Source organism: Podarcis cretensis (assembly GCF_951804945.1).
Source record: "Podarcis cretensis genome assembly, chromosome: 15".
Classification (NCBI taxonomy): Eukaryota; Metazoa; Chordata; class Lepidosauria; order Squamata; family Lacertidae; genus Podarcis; species Podarcis cretensis.
The window spans coordinates 29,978,344-30,005,672 of NC_137185.1; the positions used below are offsets into that span (position 1 = coordinate 29,978,344).

A 27,329-nucleotide genomic window follows, 5' to 3' on the forward strand; every position below is an offset into this window, starting at 1 on the left:
CAACTTACTCTTGGCAGCCTGCACCGAGACAGAAAGCACCTGAGCTCTGCATGAAGAAGCTGGAAGGAAGCCCTCTGCTTTGTGAGAAGCCAGCCCCTCTGCTTCTAACCAAGGGCCCAGCCAGATCCTGCTTGGCTTCGCCTTAGGTTGGCATCTTTGACAATGATGCCAAGAGACTCTCCATTGCTGCTGCAGTGGAAACCATCACCAGATCAGTTGCTTTAATGCCTCTTTTGCTTCTGAGCAAGAGCATTTATTTACCTGCAGGGGCAACTCTTGGATCTTGCAATGACAGGTAAGGCCTGGGTTGATATGAAATGGGCATTGGAGGTGCAACCCTCTCCACCCCCTAATATCTGAAAACAATCTAGGTCCAGTTCAATGTGACTTTTCACCTAGGGTTGCCACCCAAACCACCTTGGTTGCTCTGGTGAACCAACGGCTGCTGAGAGCAAGGGGGTATGTGGTCCAGTGAGTTCTCTTGACCCTTTCAGTGACTTTCAATACTACCTCTCTTAGTGTCCTTCTGAGCCAGCTGTCAGGACTGGGAATTGGGGATGCTGAAACCCAGTAAGGCTGGCTGTCGCAGTGGTTCAAGGAGGTTGAACCAATGGGCTGAATGAGGGCTAATAAACTGAGTCCCAGTGCAGGCAGGATGGGGGTGCTGTTGTGGGTAGGTGGGATGGGAGGTGGTAGTGAGTGTTCTGGATGGGTTTGCATTCCCTCTTAATAATAATAATAATAATAATAAGGATCAAGGTCAGAGCCTATGGATGATCTGGCCTCTTCTTTAGAGGCTCAAGTGGCCACAGTGGCATGAAGCACCTTTTGCTACCTGTCACCCTCCCAGGTGGAGAAAACCTTCACACAGCAATCTTTGCCTTGGTCATTTCCACTAACTACAGCCCATGAACACTCCCAGAAACGTCATCTGCTTCAGAATAAGGAGTCAGAATACTGATTTGAACTGAGAAGCTAAGATACATATTTTTTAAATGGCAATTTATTGATTTTCAGATGGCCTAGACAAAAGAAAACATTAACTTTTAACAAGTGAACTGACCAGCTAGGATATATTGTGCCAGTACAGAACTTTCCCCCCTTGGCTCCTTTGTTTCTCAACACAGTTCAAAGAGCTGGCTGACTAGTGACTATATAGCACAGGATCAGGGCATCTCAAGGGGCTCCTGCACCCAAATGAACCTGCCCACTTTGACTGGTAGGCAGGCTGGAGCAGGGTCTTTTTGGTGATGTCACCCCCTGGTTGTTTAATGCTCTCCTCAGGGGCCCCTCTTGTCATCAGAGCTCCACTAGCCTTGAGGTGCAGAGTGGTGGCTTGTTGCTTGGTTTTGTTTTTGAATTGAGATAATTTTAAAATGTTTTTTGCCATGTTGGAAGATTTATCTTGAAAGGTCTTCCTTTGGTGTTGGGCAAATGGAACAACTAGGCAATCTGTTGGTGCATGGCTTACATTGCTCCTAGCAGCCTCCCTTCCTGAAACGACAGAGGTGATATTGGATGTGGGTTGTTGTGATTCTCAGGACTACTAGTACAAGGGGTTCCAGTGTCTGCTCTGAACCTCCTAATTTCAGGATTGCAGTTCAGGACTGCATGGTCTCCATGGCAGTCATGGGGTTGTCCAGTGATGCCTTTGGCTTGACAATATGGCTGGTCACCCTCTGGAACTGATAGCTTGAGGGTACTCTTGGATCCAACATTACCATTGGAGGCCTTGGGGGGGGGAAGGGTGCCTTCTGTGGGATGTAAACACAGGAGCAGTCAATGACAACATTCCTAGAGTGTACATGTTAGAACATGGGGAGGGATGTCTGTCCAGCAAGCAGGTAAACTTCCTGGGGACGGACTTCCTCCGCATGTGACCAGAGGTGGGTGTGGCCTCACCTGTGCAGGTAATGATAAAAGCACAGGGCAGGCAGCCACTCTCTCTCTTCTCTCTGCCATCTTCCTTCGATGAGGAACATCTAAGGATGCCCTCTTGGCTCTCAGCCAAGAGAGGACAGTACTATCTTCCTATAAGATAGATTTCTAAATGTATGTAACCTTTTTAAGCCTGCCTACCTTCTGGGATCATATTGTGAACAGAACGTGAGTAAACTCTTTTATACTTTTATAAAGACTGTGTCGTGTCTTGCATTTTAAGAGGGAACAAAGGGAAAATTACCAGAGTAATTATTATAGAGGTTCTAGCGAACCTATGCACACGTTACCGTTGCGAACTTAAAGGGGAATGTCTATAAACTCTGCTGATATTTTGGGAACTTGTTAGCACAAGTTGGATAAGGATATAATATTCAATATATCCTCTCCTGCACCCCAGAACATTCCCACAAAGGGTTATTGGCCCCAGTATTGCATATTTCTGCGTATTTTTGAAGGATTGCGTTGGATTGTGATTTTAAGTTGAGTAGTATTTTTTCTGAGTTAACTTCCTGGTAAGCACATGGTCCTTTGTTCCATTGTGCAGTGGGGATTAAGCAACCCCCCCCCTTCCCTCAGAGTTCACAGTGACCCAAGGCAGTGAAGAATTGTTTTGTATTTTGAGATTTTTGAGATTTTGATTTTAAAATTTTGAGAAATTTTGAAATTTTGAAGAATTTTGAGAATTTTGGATTTTAAGATGGCTAGAGCAGCTTTTGATAGTGATGCAAAGCTAGGAATGCCTGTGCTGAATGAACACAATTTCATACACTGGAAGCAGCGCTTGATAGCATGTTTAGATTATAAGCACATTTTGGAAGCTTTAAACCCTCAGCCTACAGGATCGTCTGAGGTGGATTTAGCCAAGATAAATGCTTGGAAACGCATGAACAGCGAAGCTAGACACATAATTTTGAGTGGACTTCGTGATGAGCAGCTATCATTAATAAATAGTACAGATGATGCATCTCAAATCTTAAGAGATATTGAGCGCGTGTATGGAGAATCTAGCATAAACTGCTTCAGAAACTTGGTGTGTAAATTAACCAGAGTGAGGATGAATTCAAAAGAGGAATTCACAGAGCACATCAACAAGTTTACTGAGATTATTCAAAGAATTGATCTGACTCCCAAAGCTTTTGATGAAGATACAAAGATAGCATTTTTGTTATCATCACTTGGACCACGCTTTAGCGCATTTATAAGTTTGATGGATCATAGACAAGGTCTGACTTTTAAAGACTTGATTGGTTATTTAAAAGAAGAATGTAGAGATAGAGCTGAATCTCCAGTGAGAAATGCTAGAAGCAAAGACAGCAGTTATGCATCTAGGCAATTTACAAAGTCGAAAGAGATGCCTAAGAAAGTGATTTGTTTCAATTGTAACAAAGAAGGACACATTGCAAAGAATTGCAGGGCTCCTAAAGCCAAGAAACCCCACCCCTTTCAGCCAAAAGGAGAAAAGAAGGGGAAATGTGAATGCACATGGTTACTGCAAGAAAGGAATTTAGCTGTCCAGAATTGTGAGAATAGACGTAATAAATGGATAATTGATTCAGGTGCCAGCTCACATTTTTCATATAAAAAGGACTATTTTAATGAGATAAATGATGAAGAAGGATCTGAAATTGAGATTGCAGATGGCAACATTGTTAAAGCAAAAGGTGCAGGTTCCATGAGTCTGAAATGCAATATAAACAATGAATGCATTGAGAACACAATCTCTAGAGTTTTGTATGTTCCAGAGCTGAGCTGCAATTTAATCAGTGTGTCCACATTGGACAAGAAAGGTTTCCAGATCACATTTGGAAATGGAGAATGTAAAGTGACTAGAAATGGCAAAGTGTTTGCTCAAGCAAAGCTAATCAATGGTGTATATGAGCTTGATCTTTCAGAGAAACAGTCTGCAAAAGTGGCACATTCCAGCCAGAAGGATGAAGCAGATCTGGACCTGTGGCACAGAAGGCTTGGACACAGAGATACCAACGTCATTCTGGATCTACAGAAAAGAGATCTTGTAAGAGGTTTGCAGGTAAAGCAGAGCAACAAAGCTCCAGCAAAGTGCATAAGCTGTATTACTGAGAAGGCTGTAAAACCTTCATTTCCACGTTGTGCAGAACAAAGAAGCAACAAAGTGCTTGACATAGTGCACACTGACATATGTGGACCCATGAATGTTCCCTCACTGGGAAAGAATAGATACATTTTAATATTTCTGGATGACTTTTCAAGATTTTGTGTTGTATATTTCCTCAAAGAGAAGAGTGAGACAGTGGACAAGCTCCAGGAATACATTGCCATGGTCAAGAACAAATTCCAGAGAGCTCCAGCTGTGTTAATGAGCGACAATGGAGGTGAGTACTGCTCAAATGAAATGCAGGCTCTCCTGGCCAAGGAAGGAATTGCACACGTAACCACAATTCCTTACACTCCACAGCAGAATGCCATAGCTGAGAGAAAGTTTAGGTCCATTATGGACATGACAAGGTGCATGCTAAAGGATGCATGTTTGCCACAGAAGCTGTGGGCCGAAGGAGTGTACACGTCAGTCTATTTGCAGAATAGACTGCCAACTGAAGGTGCAGAGCGCACACCATTTGAACTTTGGCATGGGAAAGCTCCCAATCTGTCGCACATACGTGTGTTTGGAAGTCCGTGTTACTTCCACGTGCCCAAGGAACACAGACACAAGCTTGACTCCAGGGCAAAAGCAGGTATCCTTGTGGGATATGCCTCTGGAGGCAAAGGATACAGAATTATGGACTTACAAACTGGTAAGACAAATGCATACCATGCGGTTTATGTTGATGAATATGGAAAAGTAGACACTAAGAACACTGTTGTGGATTCTTCCGGTGAGTCAGAAAGGACTCAAGAGTTCGTATATTTCCCTTTTGAGACCCCACAAAGTAATAATCTGCCTTCAAGTGTTACAGCGCCCCCTACAGGCGACGCACCAGAAGATGCAGAGGACCAGAACCCTGGCGGCACCAGAGACGAAGATGAGGACTCAGATGGGGACATGCCTGCATTGGAGGAGGATGAGGAAGCTGATGAGGTCCCAGAACCAGAGGTCAGACGCTCGTCCAGAACCAACAGAGGTGTCCCACCATTACGGTTGTCCTACTTTGCAGGGTCGGCGTTTCCACAGGAACCTTCCACTTGGGAAGAGATACAGGAGATGCCAGCTGCAGAAGCCAGTCTCTGGAGGAAGGCCGCACAGGAGGAGATGGATGCACTGCATCAGAACAAGACCTGGACACTCACTGAGCTGCCTCCCGGTAAGAAGGCCATTGGCAGTAAATGGGTTTTCAAGGTTAAGAAGGGGTCAGAAGGAGAAGTGCAGCGCTACAAAGCTAGACTTGTAGCACAGGGATTTTCACAGCGTTTTGGTGAAGACTATGATGAAGTTTTTGCACCAACCGTGAGGTACAGCAGCGTAAGAATGCTTTTAAGCATTGCAGCCTCCAAGAAAATGAGAGTGAAACACATAGACATTGCAACCGCTTTTCTACATGGGCAGATTTCTGAGGAAATTTATATGAAACAGCCTAAAGGTTTTGTGAAACCACATGAGGCACATCTAGTGTGCAAACTCGAGAAAGGACTTTATGGACTTAAACAGGCTGCTAGAGCCTGGAACCAGAAGTTGCATAAAATGCTGATGCAACTTGGGTACAAGCAAGGCGACGCTGACAAGTGCTTGTACAGTAAGTCAAATAATGGACAATTCTCATATATCTTAGCATTTGTTGATGACCTGATTATTGCCACAGCAAGTGAGAAAGACTATACACAGATAGTAAAACACCTTAGCAAAGAGGTGGAGGTCAAGGAGCTAGGAGATGTCCAGTACTACCTCGGGATCCAGGTGGAAAGAGAAGAGGACGGCTCATTTCTTCTCAGCCAAAGACAGAAGATCCACGAGCTGATTGAGCACATGCAGATGCAAGACGCACATCCAGTTGCTACACCGATGGCTACTGACTTCCTGAAGAATCAGCAGGATTCGAAGCAGTTGCCAGACAACAATGACTACAGGTCGGCGATTGGTAAACTTTTGTATTTAGTTACCACATGTAGACCTGACTTAGCTAATGCTGTGGGGATTCTTAGCAGAAAAGTGAATTCTCCCACTGAGCATGATTGGGCAGGTGTAAAGAGGGTGGTGCGATATTTGAAGGGTACCATGAATTGTAAATTAAGGTTACCAGCCGTCAAAGACCCTAAGTTGGTTGGGTATACTGATGCGGATTGGGCTGGGGATAATGCTGATTATAAATCAACAAGTGGTCATGTTTTCATGTTTGGTGATGGACCTGTTTCATGGGGCAGTTATAAACAGAGCTGTGTAGCATTATCTTCCACAGAATCAGAATACGTTGCAGCAACAGAAGCCTGCAGAGAGATCGCCTGGCTTGATCAACTCATAAAGGACTTTGGGTTGGTGAGAAAAGGGCCTGTCAGCTTGCTAGAGGACAATCAAAGTTGCCTGAAGCTGACGCAGAGTGAGAAGTTCCTGGCCAGAACAAAACACATTGGGGTTAAATACCACTACATACGCCAGATGATCCAGGATGGACTTGTGGAACTATCCTACTGCAGCACCCAAGAGATGACTGCTGACATCCTGACGAAACCCCTACCAAGAGAGAGTTTCCAGAATCTACGTGTCAAGCTGGGACTCTGGGTGGTTGAATAAAAGTTGTTTATGTTTTGTGTATGTTGTATTGCCTGAGAAGGGGTATGTGGGATGTAAACACAGGAGCAGTCAATGACAACATTCCTAGAGTGTACATGTTAGAACATGGGGAGGGATGTCTGTCCAGCAAGCAGGTAAACTTCCTGGGGACGGACTTCCTCCGCATGTGACCAGAGGTGGGTGTGGCCTCACCTGTGCAGGTAATGATAAAAGCACAGGGCAGGCAGCCACTCTCTCTCTTCTCTCTGCCATCTTCCTTCGATGAGGAACATCTAAGGATGCCCTCTTGGCTCTCAGCCAAGAGAGGACAGTACTATCTTCCTATAAGATAGATTTCTAAATGTATGTAACCTTTTTAAGCCTGCCTACCTTCTGGGATCATATTGTGAACAGAACGTGAGTAAACTCTTTTATACTTTTATAAAGACTGTGTCGTGTCTTGCATTTTAAGAGGGAACAAAGGGAAAATTACCAGAGTAATTATTATAGAGGTTCTAGCGAACCTATGCACACGTTACCGTTGCGAACTTAAAGGGGAATGTCTATAAACTCTGCTGATATTTTGGGAACTTGTTAGCACAAGTTGGATAAGGATATAATATTCAATATATCCTCTCCTGCACCCCAGAACATTCCCACACCTTCTAACAAATTTGACTGGTGGCACAGCTGCAAACTTGTCTGGACACAGATAGCTTTGCTTCAATTGCCTAGGCTCTGTTAACCTATAGGCTGGATTGCGGCAATTTGTTATACGTGGGGCTGCCTTTGAAGATGGCTTGGGAACTTTACTTATGGCAGAATGCGGCTGCCAGAATGTTACTGGAAACAGGAAAGTGTGAACTTGTACAGTGGTACCTCGGTTTAAGAACAGTCCTGTTTATGAATGATTCGGTTTATCAACTCCGCAAAACCGAAAGTAGTGTCCCAATTTGCGAACTTTACCTCAGTCTAAGAACATAATCTGAACGGTGGAAGGGCACCGGTGGCGGGATGCCTCATTAGGGAAAGCGTGCCTTGGTTTAAGAACGGTTTCGGTTTAAGAACGGACTTCTGGAACGGATTAAGTTCGTAAACCGAGGTACCACTGTAGTACTGATTCTCACTCAGTTGCATTGGCAGTCATTGGGTTTTGGGTTAAATGGCAAGTGCTGTTTCTGACCTTTAAAGTCCTATACAGCTCAGGGCCTCAATTCCTCAAGGGCTGCCCCATATGAGACTGCCTGCTGTGTTCATCACCTGAGGCACTTTTCCATGCACCTCCAAAACAAGCACTAAGGGTGTGTGTGGAACTAGTGAATGGTCCTTCTTTATAATTGTGCCCCATCTGTGGAACACTCTCCTCAGGGAGGCACACCTGGCACAAACCTTACTATTAGTTCAGCACCTGGTAAAAACATTTTAATCTCCTAGGCAAATTAACAGATATAATGATATTGTAACAGCCACTTAAGTTGGGCTTTAGTGTGTGTTTTTATTATTGCTCATATGTTGATAGTGTGCATTTTAATACACTTTATAATGCTTTACTGTATCAGGTAAGCGCACACAGAATATCATATATAAAAATTTGTTTGGGACTTCTTTTTAGTATAAGATGATATACAGGTTTAATAAAATGAATTACATCTATGGTCATCTTTAAACAAACAAACAACGGAGCATAGCTGTGGTGAGATCTTAGTTTACATGGGAGCTACTAACCAGGAGAGTGGCTTAGCTCCTTCTAGCAATTAATTAGCTGTTAACAGGTTCATGATACAGATTTGCATATGCAAATGTCTATTTGTCTTTGCAAAATTTCAGGGCAAAATTAATTCTTCTTGTCAGGGCTTATTCTGATGCCAACAGGGTCTTCTGGGCCCAATGTATTAATTTCCTCTGGGCAAGTGAAGATGCCAGGTGACTTAGAGGGGGAGTCTCATTGACATTGCCAGTAACAGGACATCAAGTCCCCCTGAAAGCAAAGTGTAAAAACATTAAACAATGCATTTTAAAAATTGGGAGAGGGTCAAGGGGTCTGTGGCCAAGTGTGAAAACACCCTGGCCCACACCTGAATGCGTCTGTTTTGCTGTTGGGTTTCCCAAGGTGAGTATTTGCTTGGTTGTTGGACTAGATGGGGCCCCTCTGGTATGGTCCAGCTGCAGCCAGGCTGTCTTCTGATGTTCTTTTACAGAGAGGCAAAAGTCAACTCAAAATCTGAAGCTCCATGGAATCTGAACTTCTCCCTTCTGGTCTATGGAATAGGCTAACCCAATGAGAACATGTGTGTTTGTGTTCTGGCTGACTTTTTGCAGAGGAAGGACTCCACCGCTGGGCTCCAAATTAGCATCTCATCTCCGCCGATATTTGGGGAGAAAAGAGAGGGTGGGGAAGAAATATTAAAGTGTGCTCTCTGATAGAAACACTGTCCAGCTTTCTTAATCTGTAGTTGCCACACAAGTTGAGCGGGACTCAGACCGGGAGAGAGAGAGGACAAGAGATAGCCTCCCCTGTCTTCCCACCAGAGCAGATGTTGCAAAAGTAGAAGGCTTTTGCTACCATCTGCTGGCTGCCTGGTTTGGCATTCCCTTGCACAAGGGACGACTCCGTTAGCATGGAGTGGATGGAGGCAGGTGGAAAGTGAAAAAAAGGTACAACTCTTGGTGAGGAGGAAAGAGAATGGCTCACCTCCTTGGCTGCTTAGATGGTGCCAGGTGGAATGGCTTCCAATGGAAGGAAGTATGAATGATTAACCTAGAGAAAGCTGCAAAAATAGTAGGGCAAGAGGGCCCATTGCCAGTTGTTGTTGTTGCTGCTGCTGGTGGTGGTGGGGTGCAGGCTGCCTAGAGGGGTGCCTTGGGTCAGGCTGTCTGCCTTGAAAGTGTCTGTTCACTCTTGTTGGAGCAGCACTCAAATGGTGGAATATGTAGCTGATCCATCCCTGCAGTAATACCAGTGCCTGGATTGCTGTAAATCAACCTGCTTTGATTGTGCCATGTTTGATGCACAGGCAGTGGTGGGAGCAGGTTAGCCTAATTCAGTTGTCTTGTGCTCCTAAGCGATGCTGCTTCTGACCCAGAAATTAGAAGCATCTGCTGAGGGAGGGAAGATGCCTAGCCATCTCCTACCCTCCAAGAGGCACCTGTGAGCTGTCTGAGTGGCCACATGGCCCTAGATGGCAGTTTTGGTGCAGCTGGTTGACTGTATGCATCATTGCCCTCCTCCTTGGGGACCTGCTGCATGTGGGTACCCGCCTTACCTGCTGCTTCATACCTGTGTTTACATCAAGTGTTTCTGATTTCACACAGGGCAGAGGTGTAGCATGGGGGTGCCGTGGCCCTGGGCACAATTTTGAGAGGGAGTGCAAGCAGGCACCCCCACAGCAGGCTCCTTCATCGGAACCTGGCTCTGCACCAGAAGGAGCTGTGCCCTGGCTGTGGCGCTTGTGCCTGGCACAGCTCTGCCCCTGAGTCAGACCTGACCCAGGGGAGGAGAGCAGGAGGACAGTGGGCAGCAGCTTCCCTGCCCCTCTCCTACCCTGAACTGTGGTGCGTGGGAGGGTGCCCTACACACCCAGCACCCTTTGGGGGTGCACCCCATACGCCCACCCCAGGTAGCGCAGGCACATACTCTGCCGCTGACACAGGGCCAACCAAGCCAAATTTACCTTATCTTTTCTCTGCCATCATCCCACACAGGAAGGATTTATTCTCCTACAGCTGTCTGGGTGTTGCGGAGCTGTTGGGGTTTGCAGCCAAATCACAAATGCATGTTTTGCTAGACGAGCACAGGGCTAGTAGACAGAGAGTTCTTGAACTTCCTAGAGAGGACCCTCTGTATGTGGTCCTTCCTTTGCCTCATTTGGACATGAACTTTGTAACAAATGAGACAATCCTTTATATTCCCTCTTGCTGTGACGAGACTCTCTCTTTCCACCATGCCTCCAAGCTGACCAGACGCACATGGCTAAAGCTCCTGCTTTCAAACATGTTAGCTAAAACTACCAACTTTTATTTTACTATAACATAGAAGTATTTTTCCGTACACTATTTTGTTGTATATGCTGCCTGCATTGAAATGTAAGTAAACCTAAAAAACTGTGGTTCATTCTCCATAACAGGGGAACGTCAGCATACCACAAATGAAATGGATAAAAAGGTATAACTGTGCAATTCCTAAGTTTTAATAAGCTATTAAACTTATAAGTGTTTTAATAAGCTATTAAATTTATAAGTGTTTTACTCATAGCCAGTTTTCATTTTGTATTTCTCCAACACACATGGGATAGAAGTTCAGATCTAAATCTAAGATTTAATCCTCAGTCCATTTCCCATGGAGCCCTGCTTGGGTTAAGTATGGTTGGAGGCCTCTTGAGGTCTCTAATGTCCAGGGGAAAGGAAGCAGAGGGAATGGGGGCTTGCCAGCTGCTTTAGGGTTGCTCTGGAGGAGCAAGTAAATCTTGAGCCCTGGGATATGAACACCTGCTCTTCTTCACACCTCTGCATGTCCACTGTAAGACTCACAAAGTATGTCAATCAAATTGTGACAGACCTCTCGATTAGGCTAAATCTGGGCAATGCTAAGTCAGGTTTTGAGTGGCGCAAAGCCACTCTTTAGCCACAGGAGAGTTGGTTTTAAAATATCCCTTTACAAATATATGAAAAATAAGATCAAGTACCCAACCTAGCAGTACAGGCACCTGGACTGATTCCTTGCTTTGGCTCAAAACCTGGGGAGGCAGGCAGTGCTCTCTGACATGCCTGGTTCCTTCTCTCTGCCTTCTAGGGTGACAAAGCTTGCTTCAGCTGGTGCTGTTGAAGTCCTCCCTCTCTTTGGGCCCAGATGTCTCTTCTTCCCGTTCACAGAAAATCCCTTCTGCAGGGTGACATCTAAAGTGGATCCTGGAAGCGATTAGGGCTGCTGCTCTTTCTGTCTGAGTGGTGCCAGTTGGCTTATACAAAGAGCTGCTGGTGATTAGCAGCTGGGGAAGAGGTGTCCTGTCGGTTCACGGAAAGGCACGCTCCCTGGCAGGGCATTAATAGTGCCATTGTCACTGGGGAGCCCCAGGGTGCATCTGGGCAGGACAGCTCCAAGCAGTGTCTGGTTCCCAGCTGAACTTCTCAACAGCAGCAGCAGCAGCAGCAGCAGCAGCAGCAGGGCAACGGAAGGCAGCAAAGTCTCCTTGTCACCCTCTGCCTGCCACTTCCTGGTTCCTTTGCTGCCTGCATATTTGTAGGCTCTGTTATCAGGTTACCACTCATTTTACCACCACCACTACTTTGCACTTATGTAGTACGTCAGAATATTCAGGGTAATTCATGTACACATTATCCTTTTCTAAACCTCACAATTGGCAGGGCTTTCAGACATAGGATTTTTTTTGGGCGGGATGGGGCAGAACTGATGTGATTGGTCAATTAGATAAGTGTTTCTATTTTGTACTTGATGGGGGGGGGGCAGCTGCCCCCGTCTGCTCCCCCATTGGGTACACCTATGCTTTCAACTGAGATTTCAGAAGGCCACTTTGCAGCTCACACTCTTCACAGACACAAAGCAGTGTAGAAGGAATGACAAAGTCCACCTGCTATGCAAGCACAGTGGAACTTCTATGTCCAGAGGCAGTCTACCTCTGAATACCAGATGGCAGACACAAACAACAGGAGAACATGATCGCTGTCCCACTCTCCCTCTTGTGAGGTGTATGGCTGGCAATTGCCTTTCCAGCAGGAAAAGGCTTTTTCTATGTTCTTTTGCTTTGAGAATCTGCCCTTAAGAACAGAGGGCCCCTCATTTTCCCCCATGGGACTTCATCTGACTTTCATTTGGCTCAGTCTGTTTCAACAAACACCAACTCTGATCCATCTGCTTCAACTCTGACCATCTGCAGAGTACCTTTCCTTTGCTGCCACAAACCCCCCCCCCCAAAAAAATCTGGAAATAGGGAAGGGGCTTCCTGGTTACTGTGTATGTAAGTTCCAAAACCTCTCAGTGGAAAACTACCGGTAATGCCTGGTGTTGTGGCCAGCTCAGGATACACAGAGAAACCCCGCTTTTTGTCTTTCATTCAACATAAGCACACAAACTGGGAGTATTAATTAGCAACTGGCTGTTCACAGTGGAGATTGTTGCTGCCATTAGTTCCTGTCTGTGTGCCCAAAGGTCCTGCCAGCTTCCCTATTGCTCAGTTACCAGGAGGTGTTGTGGTTTCTTCCAAGAAGGTTAAAAGGCCGCCCCCCCCCAACTGGGTCAGAAGAAAGAGTCCATAGGACTCATCTTGCCTTCTAGAAAGCAAATTTAGTACACAGCACTTACCATGTTTGTTGCAACCGGGGCTCCTCTCTCTTCGGTCACCTTCACAGAGGGGCAGGAGGCGTTGCCCTTGTCGTCACCAGGGATGCCCAGAGGGCTCCGGTGTGCTGCTCTCCAGGTCGCCGAGGTCCTTTCCAGGTCTCCAGCGGTCCGCTCCCTTCTCCTCACTTGCCCCTTCGTGCCAGCTGTGAGTGTGAGGTCAGGCAAGCGCTGTGCCGCCGCCGCCGCCTGCTTAAGACTTGGCTCAGCTGGAGTCGTCAGACGGGACTGATGATCTGGGTTGTAACCTGACGCTCACCTGTCAGTGGCAACATCATCACCTCCTCCTGCCTCTAACTTGTGAAGCCTGAGTGAGTCACCCCCACCGCAGTTATCACGAATGGGAAGTCCTGGCAAGGAGGATGGATGGGGCGTCGGGGAAGACTGGCACTCTTCCCTCCTAAAGCACAAAAGACAGGCGCGCACACCTTCCATCCCTAAGGGACCTTGGATACCTGGCACCTAGGTGGTCCATAAAGTGAATCCCCCCGGGGGTGGGGTGGTGAAGATGGGAGAAACAGTCTTTCAAGGTGGATGGTGAGAATTGGGAAACCAAGGACACAGGAGACGCTAGCAACTCAGGCCAGTCTGCAGAATCACAGAGGTCTTAGATGATAGATAGATATAGATAGATAGATAGATAGATGATAGATAGATGATAGATATAGATAGATAGATAGATAGATGATAGATAGATAGATATAGATAGATACCAGCTGATAGATAGATAGATGATAGATAGATAGATAGTTAGATAGATGATAGATAAATAGATGGATAGATAGATGATAGATATAGATAGATAGATAGATAGATAGATAGATAGATAGATAGATAGATGATAGATAGATAGATAGATAGATAGATAGATAGATAGATAGAGACCAGCTTATAAAGCACACTTGGGGGTACAATCTCAGAAGGAGAGCAAAGAGTCTTTGCGGTACTGATGCGATCAAACAGACACTGAAGGCGGCAGATCTGGAGATGCTGGAGAGGTGCTGGGCCCTGGGGACCTCTTGCTCCTCTCTAAACCGGACCCTGCCAATTCCTGCCGCCTGCTTGTCTGGCTTGTGGGTGCGTAGCTGAGCCTTTGTCAAAACGTCGAGGGGCTGGCCAGAGCTCGAAGAGGAAGAAAGGAAGCTCCCTCTTCCACGAGTGACACCCGAGTGGGTGAGAGGCGGGACCCCCAGAAATGGCAGTGGTTCCGCTTGCCCAGGTTGTAAGCCAGCCTGCCTTGGCAGACGTGAGCGAGGCGAAGGCGCTTCCAGGTGCAAAGCAAAATTTCATCAACAGGTGAAAAAGGAGAGATCAGGCAAAGCGATGAAGCCCCTCCACTACCACCCCCCGCTTGGGGAAACTTGGGCTTGGAGAGAGGAAGGTAGCTTTCAGTCTGGGGTTTTCGGGGGTGGGAAGCGAATAGAATCATAGAGTTGGAAGGGACCCTGAGGATCATTTAGTCCAACGCCTGCAATACAGGAATATGCAGCTGTCCCTCACGGGGATCGAACCGGCAACCTTGGCATTGTCAACACCGCTCTCCAACCAACTGAGTTTTACATCTGGCGTTAGCCAGAGCAGAAATGACTGGCAAGCCCTCCGCCTCCCCAAAGGAGGCCACAGGATGGCCTGTCTGTTCTCATCCTACAAAGTCCGATGGGGGTGGGGGCCAACAAGCTCTCCGCCCTTTCCCCCAAATGTGCCCAAAGCCCCACGGCAAGCCTGTTTTCCAAGCCCCGCCCGCTCTGGGCGACTCCTTGCCGTCAGTGTGAGATGCCCTCCTGGTGCCCTCGGCTGCCCCACCCTGCCCCGCCTGCTTGCCTGCCAGTCACCCTCTGCCTCTCTGTGCTGGAGCTGCCAGGGCCGGGCTCTGCCCACTGCCTTGGCACTTTCTCAATGCGCTCTGCCAGCCTGTTAAGTTACCGAAGAACGGGCGGGATCAGGCAGGGCGGAGAGACACCTGGAAAAGACGAGGTGCCGGCCGGCATCATCCATCACCGCCAGCGGACTGCCTAGGAGGGGGTTGGCGTGGGCACCAGGAGCAAGGGCGAGTCCATGACCTCAACTCCCTCTCTTTGTGCAGCCAAATGTAGGGACGCGGGTGGAGGAGCTGCAGGACGCGACGGTCTCTTGCAAAGGAGGCTGTCAATGCGCCAGACAGACCCCGGGGAACCCGGGAGCCTGGTGGGTCACTCAGGTCAGCAGACGGGACCAAGCTGCGCTCTGCTAGCCTTCTGCAGGCTCGCAGCTCTTGCGAAAGGCCGCTCCGTTTGGGCTGCTGCTGCGCTCTCGCCGAGAAGGAAAAACAGCTTGCTGTCAAAACAGAGAAGACCTCTAGGTGCCCCAAGAGCCGGTTACTCAGCCAGGTTGACTCAGGTGAAGGAGGCGTAGTTCTTCCTCCAGCGCTATCTCCTCACCTGCCCACAGGCCTCCTCAGCAAGCTCTTCTGAAAGACTGGTCAGAGATGCTAGTCCCTGAGGAGGTGTCAACCCAGCTGGGACTGTATTCAACACTCAGGGCACAATCCAGATGTTAGGGGCAGGGGTGGGAGGCACTGGAGCACCCCTTGCTTTCAGGCGCAGGCTTGATTGCTCCAATGTGGCCCAGGGCTCAATTTGAATAAAATATTGGGGGTGCCCAGGTAAGCCCTTCCCTGCGTAACTGATCACATGATGCAGCGCGCACACACCATTTGAATGCCAATGACCATCAACTTTTAGGGACGGCCCCCTCAATTTTTTTTTTTTTTGGGGGGGGAGGATGGCAGCCCCATCAGCTCCTAGGAGTTGGCTCCTATGCTGGGACTTGTAGGGAGCTAATCTGGGCTGGGCCACGAAGGGAGTGAGGGAAAGAGTTGTGGTGGATTACTCCCAGTTCCTTGATCCTAATCTCTTGCAGACGGTCTAGGTTTGGGAGGCTACTGAGGTTGTATCCAGAATAGGAGTGGCAGAAGAAACCAGAGGCCTTTCTCCTGGGCATAGTTGGCCAATTGGTGTCAAAGAAGGATAGGAATTTTTTTATGTATGCTACAACAGCAGCAAGGATGCTTACTGCAAAGTATTGGAAGACACAAGATCTACCCACCCCGGAAGAATGGCAGATGAAGGTGATGGATTATATGGAACTGGCGGAAATGACTGGCAGAATCCGAGACCAGGGAGAAGAGTTGGTAGAAGAAGATTGGAAGAAATTTAAAGTTTATTTACAGAAACATTGTAAAATTAAGGAATGTTAGAAGGATGCTGGAATGAAGCTATGTGGTTTTAGCAGTAATGTTATAAAGGATTAAGCAAAAATGGATTGTTAACAGGTCAGAATGTAAAGTTACAATATATTAAGATAAATTAGTAAGATAAAAACAAAGAAGGAAAGGATTTGCTGAAACAACTAACGAACTAGAATACAAAAAAGGGAGGTGTGAGGAGGTCAAGGAAACAAGCAAATGATAGATAAGATATGGAAAGATGGATTTGTTTTTAATTGTGTGTTTTTTAATTTTTTCTGTATTTTATATTTTCTGTTTTTTTTTCCTTTTCTTTTTTTTTTACACTTGTAACACTTTGAAACACCAATAAATATTTTTTTTTTAAAAAAAACAGAATAGGAGTGGCAGCACATCCATACACCTCCCCCCACCCTGCCTTTCCAGCCTTTGCAATGCAAATGATAGTAGACATTGTTTTATCAGTGATTTGAACATTCATAGGCATGGAGGCAGGGCAGCAGTGCAGTTCCTGCTTCCTTCTAAATGAAAATTGGGTGTGATCTGTACATTTTTCGCCTGGGCACAGCTGAGGTGACTCAGGGACCTTGGATGTTTTGTGCACACAACAAATGTTGTGAAGAGGAAATATGTGCTCTTGTGTACGTGAATCCTGATGTTCCTCTTGACCAAAACACAGCCCTACGTCAGGCCTGCAAGAGTCAGGGATTAAGGCCCGTTTCACAAGCAGTGCTTAAATCAGAACTTGTCGTTCCTCTGCCCGTCACTCAGATCTATTATGTATTTGTTTTTATTTCACATATTTATAACCTGCCCTTCACCCTAAAAAAATTATCAATAGTCAAATCAAATGGCAGCTGCAGGATAAGAATACAGCCATCAGAAACAATAGAACCTCTGGTCTAAAAATAGAACAGGAGGCATATCATTTGTCAAACTAAACAGTGACAGGTGGAATTATCAAACAGGGTTATAAATGCCTCCCTGACCGGACTCCAAACACAAGCCTGCAGCAGGGTTTGTATCCTAGTTCAAGAGAAGAGAGGAGGAGGGGTCTAGGCTTTGGGGTGCGCTTAAGCGACAGTGCAGTTAATTCATTCTGCCTGAATGCAACAGACTCACATTGTGTCTGGTTTGCAGTGTAACTGAGAACTTTTGATTAGGTCAGACACCACTCAAACGTCCTCCCAACCTTCTGCCATCCTGTCAATGTGCAGCCACTTGGTGCTGTGCTACCTGAAGGAGCTTTTTAATGGGGGGGGGGGTAGTCGGTGAGGTTGGAAGACTCCAAGATTCAATAGGTGCAGCAGGAGTGTAGAGACCTTGCCAGTTCCTGTGTTTTTGCTGCCTATCTGAGTCTAAAGGCAAAGCGAATGATGGTGGCTTCCTTGGATGAAGGACTCATATGAAACTTGGCGGTGAGTTCCTTTCCTCTTATTTATCCCAGCAGCCAGGGGACCATGTACAGTACAGTGGTACCTCGGGTTAAGAACTTAATTCGTTCCGGAGGTCCGTTCTTAACCTGAAACTGTTCTTAACCTGAAGCACCACTTTAGCTAATGGGGCCTACCACTGCTGCGCGACTTCTGTTCTCATCCTGAAGCAAAGTTCTTAACCCGAGGTACTATTTCTGGGTTAGCGGAGTCTGTAACCTGAAGCGTCTGTAACCCGAGGTACCACTGTATACCTAATCTGAGTGTGGGAACCAACTGACTCAACTCCTGCAGCCTTCCGTTCTGTGATAAGGATCATGGAAGAGAGTCATGTGCCATGACTAACAGCCTCCGGAGGCAAGCACACTCCACAAGAAGAGCCTTGGGCAGTTTCAGGAGAGGCTGCAGGAATCTAGAGCTGGGCACACACTGGCTGGGCAATCAGATATATTTTCTGAGCTTCTCTGACTCAGAGACAGACGCGCTTCCGTGCTAGAGCAACTTGTGGTGGTGCAGGCAGAAGACAGAAACTTACAGAAGCATGAAGGTCTCTCACCACCCCCTGCCTTAGTGTATGTGGTGAGGTTGCACAAGCACTGTCCAGGGCGGGAGGCCCCTGGAACTAGAGACGCAGACCTGAACAACTCTTGTGTTTGGTGAGAAGGGCCAGAAAGACTGAAAGTGGTGATTAGCCTCTGGTTCAGAGAGAAGCACCTCAGCTGCGGGGTGATGGGTGCTGGCCTCAGTTTGGGTCAGGTTTCACCATGCTGTTTGGCGTCCTTCTCACCAGCAAGGCCCAGGGAGTTGGGGCTGTGGAGGATTCTCATTGTGTGCCAGAGTTTGCTTAGGAACGGGTTTGTCTAGCAGGACCCTTCCTGCGGGCCCTGCCAGCCTCTGTTAGCTCAGTCCTTGAATGGGCTAAGATTTCATCTAATGAGCAGCAATTCGTCATGCAGGGCTGTTTTCATGGGCAGAGGTGGTGGGGAGGTGTGTGAGAAAGTGCATGCCCCCTCTGGTCCCCAGCTGTACAAACATGGCTTGGAAAGGCCCTTTCCTGGGGTGTAGCTGATGCCAAAAGCTCTGCTGGTTGCATAAATGGAAAGGTTGCAGGACTCTCGTTCTGGCCACTGGGTAGCCAGAGCACATGATTGTGGAGGGGGTTGTGCTTTGGTTCCCTCCCCCAGGCTGGAGTTGACAAGAGAGAAGGTCCAAAGAGACTGGGATAAGGAGGAACTGGAGGAACTGCCTGTCTAATACAACCACAAGCTGAGAGGCCAGAACTCAGTGGCCCATTCCTGTGAGTAGTCAGGCTGGAAAAGATATTTGCCTGGGACCCAGGAGTGGAGGGGGGTTGCTGACACTCAGAGCTGAAAGTAACAAGCTGGGTGTCCTAAGAAGCATCACATAAGATGGGGCAGGCCGTAGCACTGGAGCATGTGAAATTATGGTGGCAGATAGATAAGAGTAACCCATGCATGTACACAGTGTATTTTCATCTTTTGCCAAATAGACACAGTTTAACCCTACCTCCACATATCCTTGTTAGGTGATAGGTGCCAGGTGAAAAGGATCTTATTTCAGGAGGCCTTTGCTCTATGAAAGTTGTCCCAATAGTTGTTGGTCGTCCCCCCCCCCCAATTTTCAGGTGTGTTCACTTATATTTCAAATTGCATGTGCTGTATGTTTTACTCCTTCCTGTAAGTCGCTTTGAGACAAGTAGCAAAAAGCAGGGTACAGATGCCTTAAGGAAATTAAATAAATAATAGAGGTGGGAGGCCAAAATTTGCCCCTACCCTGTCTTCCTAAAGGTGGCTGCCCCACACTGCCTTCCTAAAGGTGGCTGCATTGGACTGGGGCTGAGCAGGAGATAAGCAGGCAGACGCTCTTCTTTGCTCCTCTCCATATCAAATAAGTGTTTCTGAGCTCCCTCTAGGGTTTTATTGGTGCTGAGAAGCTTTCAGCTGGACTATGTTGTTCTTTGGGTATGATATCTTTTTTTCCAGAGTCTCTCCCCCACCTCATTTTATTTTAATAATATTGTTTGATGACTCTTGGTTGCTTTGTGTGATTATTATTCTTAGGTGCCAGAAGATTCAGTTGCATGCAGCAATGGCCAGGTGATTATTTTTGATGGATGTTTGCAGACATGAGGTTTGCATGGATTATGACTAGGGACCTCCAGATTCCCAGACCCTCCCTGTACCTTAACCTCTTGAGCTGACCTCTCTATCTCTTGGATGTTAGACTGATATGTCTTAAGTGGCATCCTATTTATAGCTTCCTCCTCCCCGCACCTCTCAAGATGAGAGGTCAATCCTGAATCGTCCTCTGGAAGAACAAAGGAGCAAGTTGGAAGGGACCATGAGGGTCATCTAGTTCAACCCCTGCAATGCAGGAATCATTTGCCCAATGTGGGACTCAAACCCACAACCCTGAGATCAAGAGTCTCATGCTCTACCAACTGAGCTATCCTCAGGCATGGGTGCCTTGTTCTTCTCCAGATTAGCCAGCTAGAAACTTTTATATCCAAGTTATAAAAGTATTTCCTACAATAAACTACTTTGTTATTTTTCACCAGGCATAGGCAAACTCGGCCCTCCAGATGTTTTGGGACTACAACTCCCATCATCCCTGACCACTGGTCCTGTTAGCTAGGGATGATGAGAGTTGTAGTCCCAAAACATCTGGAGGGCTGAGTTTGCCTATGCCTGTTTTTCACACTCTGCAAGCATCTTTCTGTGTGTGATTGCAACCAGTAGTGTCTATCCTTTAACCAAGATTACATGCCAAACTCTGCTTGCCCTGCATGCAAAAGGGTTTCAATAGGTAACAGACCCAAGTCAATCCCCATGATTTTCTTGTAGCAGAGGGGCATCCTAGAGGTTCTGCGGAGGACTGCAGGGCTGGGAGTTGCCACCCCTGGCCACTCTTGGGCCTGACTTGAGGTCCAGCTGCCTCCTCTGTTGGAGCTGAAGCCAGCTGTGATTCTGTCACCCACAAAGTGGGATGTTTGAAGTAGCTTTGCCTGCAACGTGGAACATTCTGCGTCAACATCTAGGGAGTGGCCACAGCTAAGAGGTGAGAGGCATGTAAAGCAGGGGCAGGCAGGCAGGTTGTTGGCTTGGATGACTGGAGGGAGAGCTCCTGTTTGAAGAGCTGGACTGTAGAGGAAAAGGATGGACCCCAACACAGGTAAATTCAGGGGACACCTATCTCCCCTCCAGGCTTCAGGGCTTTTTCTTAAAAGGGGAGGGTATTCTGGGTGCTCCTCTGAGCACTTCCAATGAACATGGGTGCTGCATGAGTTTCACACTGCATGGAGCACAGCACAGCTCATGGAACCAAGCTAGCTTCACAGGTGTCTGACCCTAAAGGACCAGGGAGGTGGCAACTTCACAGTGTGTTTCCCACTGTTGTGACACTTCTCCGAGTGGCCAGAAGTTTTAGGGCAGAGCAACCAGCTGTGTTATGGATAAGGAACAGCACGGGAGATGCATGGTGTTTTTGTAGTTTTGTAATATTTGCTTTATTTAGAAGTATACAAGGGACACGGGTGAACCTCAGCGCCTAGGACTTGCCGATCGCATGGTTGGCGGTTCGAATCCCCGCGGCGGGGTGAGCTCCCATCTTTTGGTCCCAGCTCCTGCCCACCTAGCAGTTCGAAAGCACCCTTAAGTGCAAGTAGATAAATAGGTACCGCTTTATAGCAGGAAGGTAAACGGCGTTTCCGTGTGCTGCGCTGGTGCTGGCTCGCCAGAGCAGCTTTGTCATGCTGGCCACATGACCCGGAAGTGTCTTCGGACGGCGCTGGCTCCCAGTCTCTAGAGTGAGATGAGCGCACAACCCTAGAGTCTGTCAAGACTGGCCCGTACGGGCAGGGGTACCTTTACCTTTACCTTTATACAAGGAGACATAGGTGGAGGCAAACAGCATATAGTTCTGCCAGGCAGCAGCAGACTCACAATCCCATATAACCTCCCTAGACAGGGGTAGCTGTGTGTTGGTTGCAAGGGAAAAATATAAGTACAAAAGGTCTAATTTCTGATAAGGTCCAAGTTTGGGGCATGTAGTCTTTGGTGAGAGATTTTAAATCACAAAATATTTAGCAAAGTGTGGAAATATAGGCTGCTAGACCTTTAAAATATGCCCTCGTGAGTTCCAAAACTTTGCTCTTCTCCTAACATAGAAAAAGACCACACGTTGGGTAATTTAAAAATGTTTACTTACAAACTCTCCAGAAGTCAGATTCCTGTGCTCTTCCATACAGCATTCAGAAAAAGGTGCCACGGGCAGTAAAACTTAGCTTAGTGGGGACAGTTCCTAAATTAAAGTATAGGAGCACAAGAGGGGCTTGTTAGAGCCATGCAGCTAAGTTGGAGCTGAGTTCATGTGGTAGACTGGGGGAACAAAGACTTGACTTAATCCCTCCCAAGGTGAGCTGAGCCTGGCAGGACAGTTTACTTTATGTACTTAACCCTTTCATACCTTAATTAGACGTAAGCATGTTGGTTATATGAGGCAGGTTATCTGACACTGTGCTCATATGAAGGTCCCCCTCCTTTCACTTAATAGACTGAGAGGGAGCAAAGGCAGATTTTGACTTTGCAGATTTCTCTTTATCCGGGGGAAATGGGGGAGATTTCCCTAATATCACAAACCCTAATTCTCAGGAGATTGAATTGTCCTAGCTGGATGATCTAGACCCAAAGCATTCACCCAACGCACATGCATAGAGGCAACCTATCTTGGCATGCTGCTGGGGACCTTGCAGAGAGGGCAGGTAAGAACTCTTTTAAGTTATTAAATAAAATTCAAGGCCATCCTGCTACTCCTGGCATGGCCAGCAGGCTGCTCCCTGAAAACACAGTGAGAAGCTCTCACCATCAGCAAGGTCCGCGGATAGTGGCATTTCTCTTCTCAAAGTGCCTCAGCTGACAAAAAGTTTGCTTTTCCAGAAAACTTTGTTCTGGTATCCTTTGTTTTCTCCTGCTACAAGGGGTGGGTCTTGGGGGGGAGAGGGGTTGTTCTGTATGTGCATTCATTTCTAAATCAATCTCTCTTTTTTCAGTGCCACTTGTCTTTTATGAATAATCCAAAACAATTTTCAACAACTTCAATACAAAACAACATTAAAACACAATAAAACAACGCTGAAATATAACTTTGTGTTTTTAGCTTTAATTAATTTATTTAAAAGTACATTTCAATTGTTTGTTCTTTTTGCAGACTGAACTGGGTTCATGATTAAAGGGTAGTATAAAATGCTCGGAATAAATAAATAAATCACGTTCTTTTTTGGGGGGCGGGGGGAAGCCAGGCACTAAGGGTGGCATTCAACACTGGTCCTACTGACAATAGACCTACTGAAGTTAACTGACATAATTAACTTAGGTTTATTGATTTCAGTTGGTCAATTCTGAATTGAATACAGCCCTAAGAGCAAACACCTCCAATCACCCATTATCAGCCTTGGGGGATAAGAAGGTTCCTCCATGTCTTCCTTTGACTGGATTCCATCTGTGGGGCTTTTTGTCTTTTCAGAAGGGGAGCCCATCAGCATTCTTGGCCTCATCCTTGGCGTCAGTCTCTCCCTCTTGATCCTTGGTGTCCTTAGCTACACCATTGCAAAGTGGTACCAGGAAGGACACTGCTGGAACAGTAAGTATGGGGTGTGGTTTGCAGTTGCAGTGTAGTGTAGTGTAGTGAGAGCCCAGGGCTGGCTCTGTAGCAGAGGCGGGAGGGTGGCATGGCAGGGCTTCCACACAGCTGCTGTAGCCATGATGCTTGCCTATTGCCCTGGCTTTATCTGCTCCCCACACATGACCCATGGACCCTCTTTCCCCCCAAAAGGCATGAGGACCTTCCAATACAGAGCAAATGGTTCATTTACTGATGGCTGCTAGAACTACAATTCCCCAGTTTTGGAGAGACTTGGCAGGTGCTCGAGTCACATATCAGTACAACGAAGTACAGGAGACAGCCCTTTTAGAAAAGTTAATGTATAAACTAAGGGGTTCCAGAGGTCAGAGCAAGAAAGACAGGTTCACATCAGCATGGTTTGGTTTTATTATGTATGTTAGCAAAGAGGAACATAGTCAAAACCTGTCTCTGGCATATAAATACATCTGGCTAATACAATAAGACTTGTGTAATAATATTATATGTTTTTTCCTGATGTAACAAGGGATGCTTATTCATGATGCCTATTATTATTATTATTATTATTTTATTATTATTATTATTATTATTATTATTATTATTATTATTATTATTAATTTACTGGTACAGGTATGATTTATTTTTATGAGCCAGCTAGCATTCTGTGAGTTTACAGGCGGGTCTACTGTTATCTTTTCTAACAGTTACTACTGTATATTACTTTATTGCTCAGTTGTAATGTAAACTGAAATGTATTAGTTACATAAACACACATAACCTTTGTGATCTATATAATAATTTGCTGTCTGCAGTTCAAATAAAAATTATCCCATTAAAAAGCAACAACATGAAGACTTTCCAGAAGCATTTCCTGCTGGGGCTAGCTTCTAATGACTCAGGTTAATATGTCCACATAGAGGGGTTTACCAATTTGCATACACTTTTCATATGCTAATTTATATGTCTAGATGAAAAATTAGAAGTAATTCATAGAATGATAGGTTCATAGAATCATAGTGTTGAAAGGGACCCTGAGGATCATCTAGTCCAACCCCCCGCAATGCAGGAATATGCAGGTGTCCCTCACGGAGATCAAACCAGCAACCTTGGCGTTATCTGTACCACGCTCTCACCAACTGAGCTATCCATATTACATTCTAAAACAAGAAAATGACTAGCATTAGCTGGCTTACATTTCAAAGCACATTGCCTCTATTTAAACCCCAAGATACCATGTAAAGTGTCTACAAACTAAGACTGGAAGACCCTCAGAGCAATCAGTCTGCCAAAATACAGCTCTTGTCATTGTTGAGCTACCCCTCAACTGGTGAGGAAGGTCTCATGGACAGCAAACTCCAGCTGTTCAATGCCACAGATGTGGAACTTGCATCAACAGAGCACAGAGGTGCCTGAGCTGTCGAAATTCCAGCTGGTCAGGAGTGAAACTTCACAAAGCGGGTCTTATTGGTGCTGACTCATCCTGAGAGCTTTTGCCAGCATGACAGGGTATTTTTGAAAGCCTGACAAGGGGAGGGCAGAGCAGAAGCAGCTGAGGTGGGCAGAGGAAGGGAGATTTCAAGAAGATCCCCAGGACTGCAAAGAGTTTCCAGTTATCCCTGTGGGTTTCACTCTGGACAGTCCAAGTGTTAAAATCCACACTTTAAAAAAACTATAAGGCCACACTGGGGTAGGGTGGGAAAGCGAGGTCAGACTCTGGGTTTCACATGAATTGCCATGAAGAGGCTGCATCCTAATATTTTAATGTTGTATTTTAATCTTGTTTTTTAAATTGTATTTTAACCAACATGTTTTTATTATTGGTTGTTAGCCGCCCTGAGCCCGGTCTTGGCTGGGGAGGGCAGGGTATAAATAAATATTATTATTATTATTATTATTATTATTATTATTATTATTATTATTATTATTTCCCACACAGTCCCTGTATGTGGCAAGTAGCAGCTCATGATGTGTGTGATTTGGACTAGAAAAAAAAGCAGTGGAGAGAGGAGAGTTAATCAGGGGTCAGCAACCTTTTCCAGCTGTGGGCCAGTCCACTGTCCCTCAGACTATGTGGTGGGCCGGGCTATTTTTTTCTTTGGGGGGGGGGGATGAATGAATTCCTATGCCCCACAAATAACCCAGAGATGCATTTTAAATAAAAGCACACATTCTATTCATGTAAAAACACCAGGCAGGCCCCACAAATAACCCAGAGATGCATTTTAAATACAAGGACACATTCTACAAATGTAAAAACACCAGGCAGGCCCCACAAATAACCCAGAGATGCATTTTAAATACAAGGACACATTCTACAAATGTAAAAACATGCTGATTCCCAGATAGTCCACGGGCTGAACTGAGAAGGCGATTGGGCCGCATCCAGCCCCCAGGCCTTAGGTTGCCTGCCCCTGGTTAACATACATATCCTCCTCAACTGGGACAGCCCAGCTTTGAATTATGACCTCACACAACTACATGTGCTCTTTTAGGAAAGTTTAGGAGCTCTGCTCAGGGATCTCTGCCACCGTCACCTCTTGTGGGACCCTCAGGCCCACTCTATAACTTGTGGGCTCCATGCTTGTGTTTCCAAGAGCTGCTGTCACAGACCCTCAAAGTGTCCCTATTTTACCGAGAAAGTCCTGGATTTACAGAAGCCGTCTCAGTTTCTGAGTTGATCCCAGAATGCCTCGCTTTCCTTTAGGATGCCCCTATTTTCATGGGAGGAATGTTGGAGGGTATGCTGTCAGTCTTGCGGCTCCTAACAGTTCCTTGACTTCCTCTTCTTCTTTTTCTTCCAGGGCCTAATTTTGTCTTCAACCTTTACCATATCCGGTATGTAAAGACACACACCTGCATGCCATATCACAGGCCCATCTGGCCATGAAACTCTGCAAGACCCCAAGCTTTTAGTTCACCTTGGATCCTCTGCAGGGTGATGGTCACTATTAACAGAGGGAGGGAGGAGGAACGGGGGGGGGGGGGGGCTCAAGCACAGTGAGCTTACTGCACATGCCAGACCATTGCAGTGACTGTTCACAAGAAAAAACCAGCAGAGGGCCAGCAGAGGGCCAGACGAAGTCCTCTGTGGAACTTAACATATTGCATACTCCTGCACCAATTTCTACTGGTTTGATGAATTATCGTACTTCCATATGGCTTTGTTTCCATCTTTGCCAACTGGAACCAGCATGTTAAAACTCTCATCTCCTGTTCTCTCATGTGTCTGTGTGTGCCTGTCTAATGGTACTCTAGGACAGGTTTCCTCAACCTCGGCCCTCCAGATGTTTTGAGACTACAATTCCCATCATCCCTGATAACTGGTCCTGCTAGCTAGGGATCATGGGAGTTGTAGGCCAAAAACATCTGGAGGGCCGAGGTTGAGGAAGCCTGCTCTAGGAGAAAAAGAGGGAGTGGGCAACTGTCTCTCTCTCTCTGTTTTCGTCCCCTTTAGCAACCTGAAATCGGTGGAGGTGGAACTGGCCCCTCCCTTCACCATCAGTGGCTCCATGCGTGAAGCAGGAAGTGGCTACGTGCGGTTCCATGACAGAGGCACGTAAGTCTGAAGAGCTGCCAACTCTGAATCTGGTCTCAGTGACTCTCTTTCCCAGCAAGATCTTGGAGCTCAGGCAACTGCTTCTCCCAGGAGTCTTGGACCAGCTAGACAGCAGTAGCCATTGGGCATACAGCTGCTTGGTCGTGGTGCTGTTCCACCCAGACTACCACTGTTGGTGCCATCTTTTCATACCCTGCACAGCTCAAGGGTCTGGGCAATGTGTGTGCGTAAAATGGGAGAGAGTCTTTTCAGCTAATCCTGGCTTTCTGTGAGAGAGGTTGCAGGACTTTTGACACAGTCCCTAAACAACCACTTATAGGGAGCAGGGCTGGAGGACACTGGAATCTCTGCGTAGGTCTCAGGAGATTGTGCAAGCATCCAGATGAAACCAGAAGTTTGCAGAATATCCCTCCGCTCTGTCAGAAGCTGCCAGGTGGCCTCTGGGTTCTGTACAGCTGCCCCATGTGGAGAGGCACAGAAGTGCAGCT

At 46.6% G+C, this 27,329-nt stretch overlaps 3 protein-coding genes across 7 annotated transcripts in view; 2 read left to right on the top strand and 1 right to left on the bottom strand.

Moving 5' to 3' along the window:
• TMPRSS4 (transmembrane serine protease 4) overlaps positions 1-13,206 on the bottom strand; it is a 25,674-nt gene extending 12,468 nt beyond the window's left edge. For both annotated transcript variants that reach the window (XM_079955136.1, XM_079955135.1), the window contains exon 1: positions 12,936-13,206. In XM_079955136.1, coding sequence (XP_079811262.1) covers positions 12,936-12,938 — 3 coding nt within the window. In that variant the 5' untranslated portion in view covers positions 12,939-13,206. The remainder of the gene's footprint in view (positions 1-12,935) is intronic.
• SCN2B (sodium voltage-gated channel beta subunit 2) overlaps positions 1-13,460 on the top strand; it is a 64,064-nt gene extending 50,604 nt beyond the window's left edge. The window contains exon 5 of the transcript XR_013833391.1: positions 13,451-13,460. The gene's annotated coding sequence lies outside the window, so the exon portion shown is untranslated. The remainder of the gene's footprint in view (positions 1-13,450) is intronic.
• SMIM35 (small integral membrane protein 35) lies at positions 53-26,931 on the top strand. 4 transcript variants are annotated; one of them, XM_079955310.1, is made up of 4 exons: positions 53-295; positions 23,169-23,285; positions 26,087-26,120; positions 26,740-26,931. In XM_079955310.1, exons 1-4 carry the CDS (start codon positions 289-291, stop codon positions 26,843-26,845), a joined length of 264 nt encoding a protein of 87 aa, XP_079811436.1. In that variant the 5' UTR covers positions 53-288; the 3' UTR covers positions 26,846-26,931. The 4 variants fall into 4 exon arrangements, with proteins under 4 accessions (XP_079811436.1, XP_079811435.1, XP_079811434.1 ...); XM_079955309.1 differs by lacking the exon at positions 53-295 and adding an exon at positions 17,342-17,612; XM_079955308.1 differs by lacking the exon at positions 53-295 and adding an exon at positions 20,763-20,819.
• Positions 26,932-27,329: the final 398 nt, after the last annotated feature.

What these genes read in the sequence shown, in the direction of transcription:
- SMIM35 (XM_079955307.1), top strand. Translation starts at nt 23,120, where the DNA reads ATGTCTTCCTTTGACTGGATTCCATCTGTGGGGCTTTTTGTCTTTTCA. An exon ending in GGAAGGACACTGCTGGAACA is followed by an intron (nt 23,286 to 26,086) that starts GTAAGTATGGGG and finishes TTTTTCTTCCAG; the next exon opens with GGCCTAATTTTGTCTTCAAC. An exon ending in TTCAACCTTTACCATATCCG is followed by an intron (nt 26,121 to 26,739) that starts GTATGTAAAGAC and finishes CGTCCCCTTTAG; the next exon opens with CAACCTGAAATCGGTGGAGG.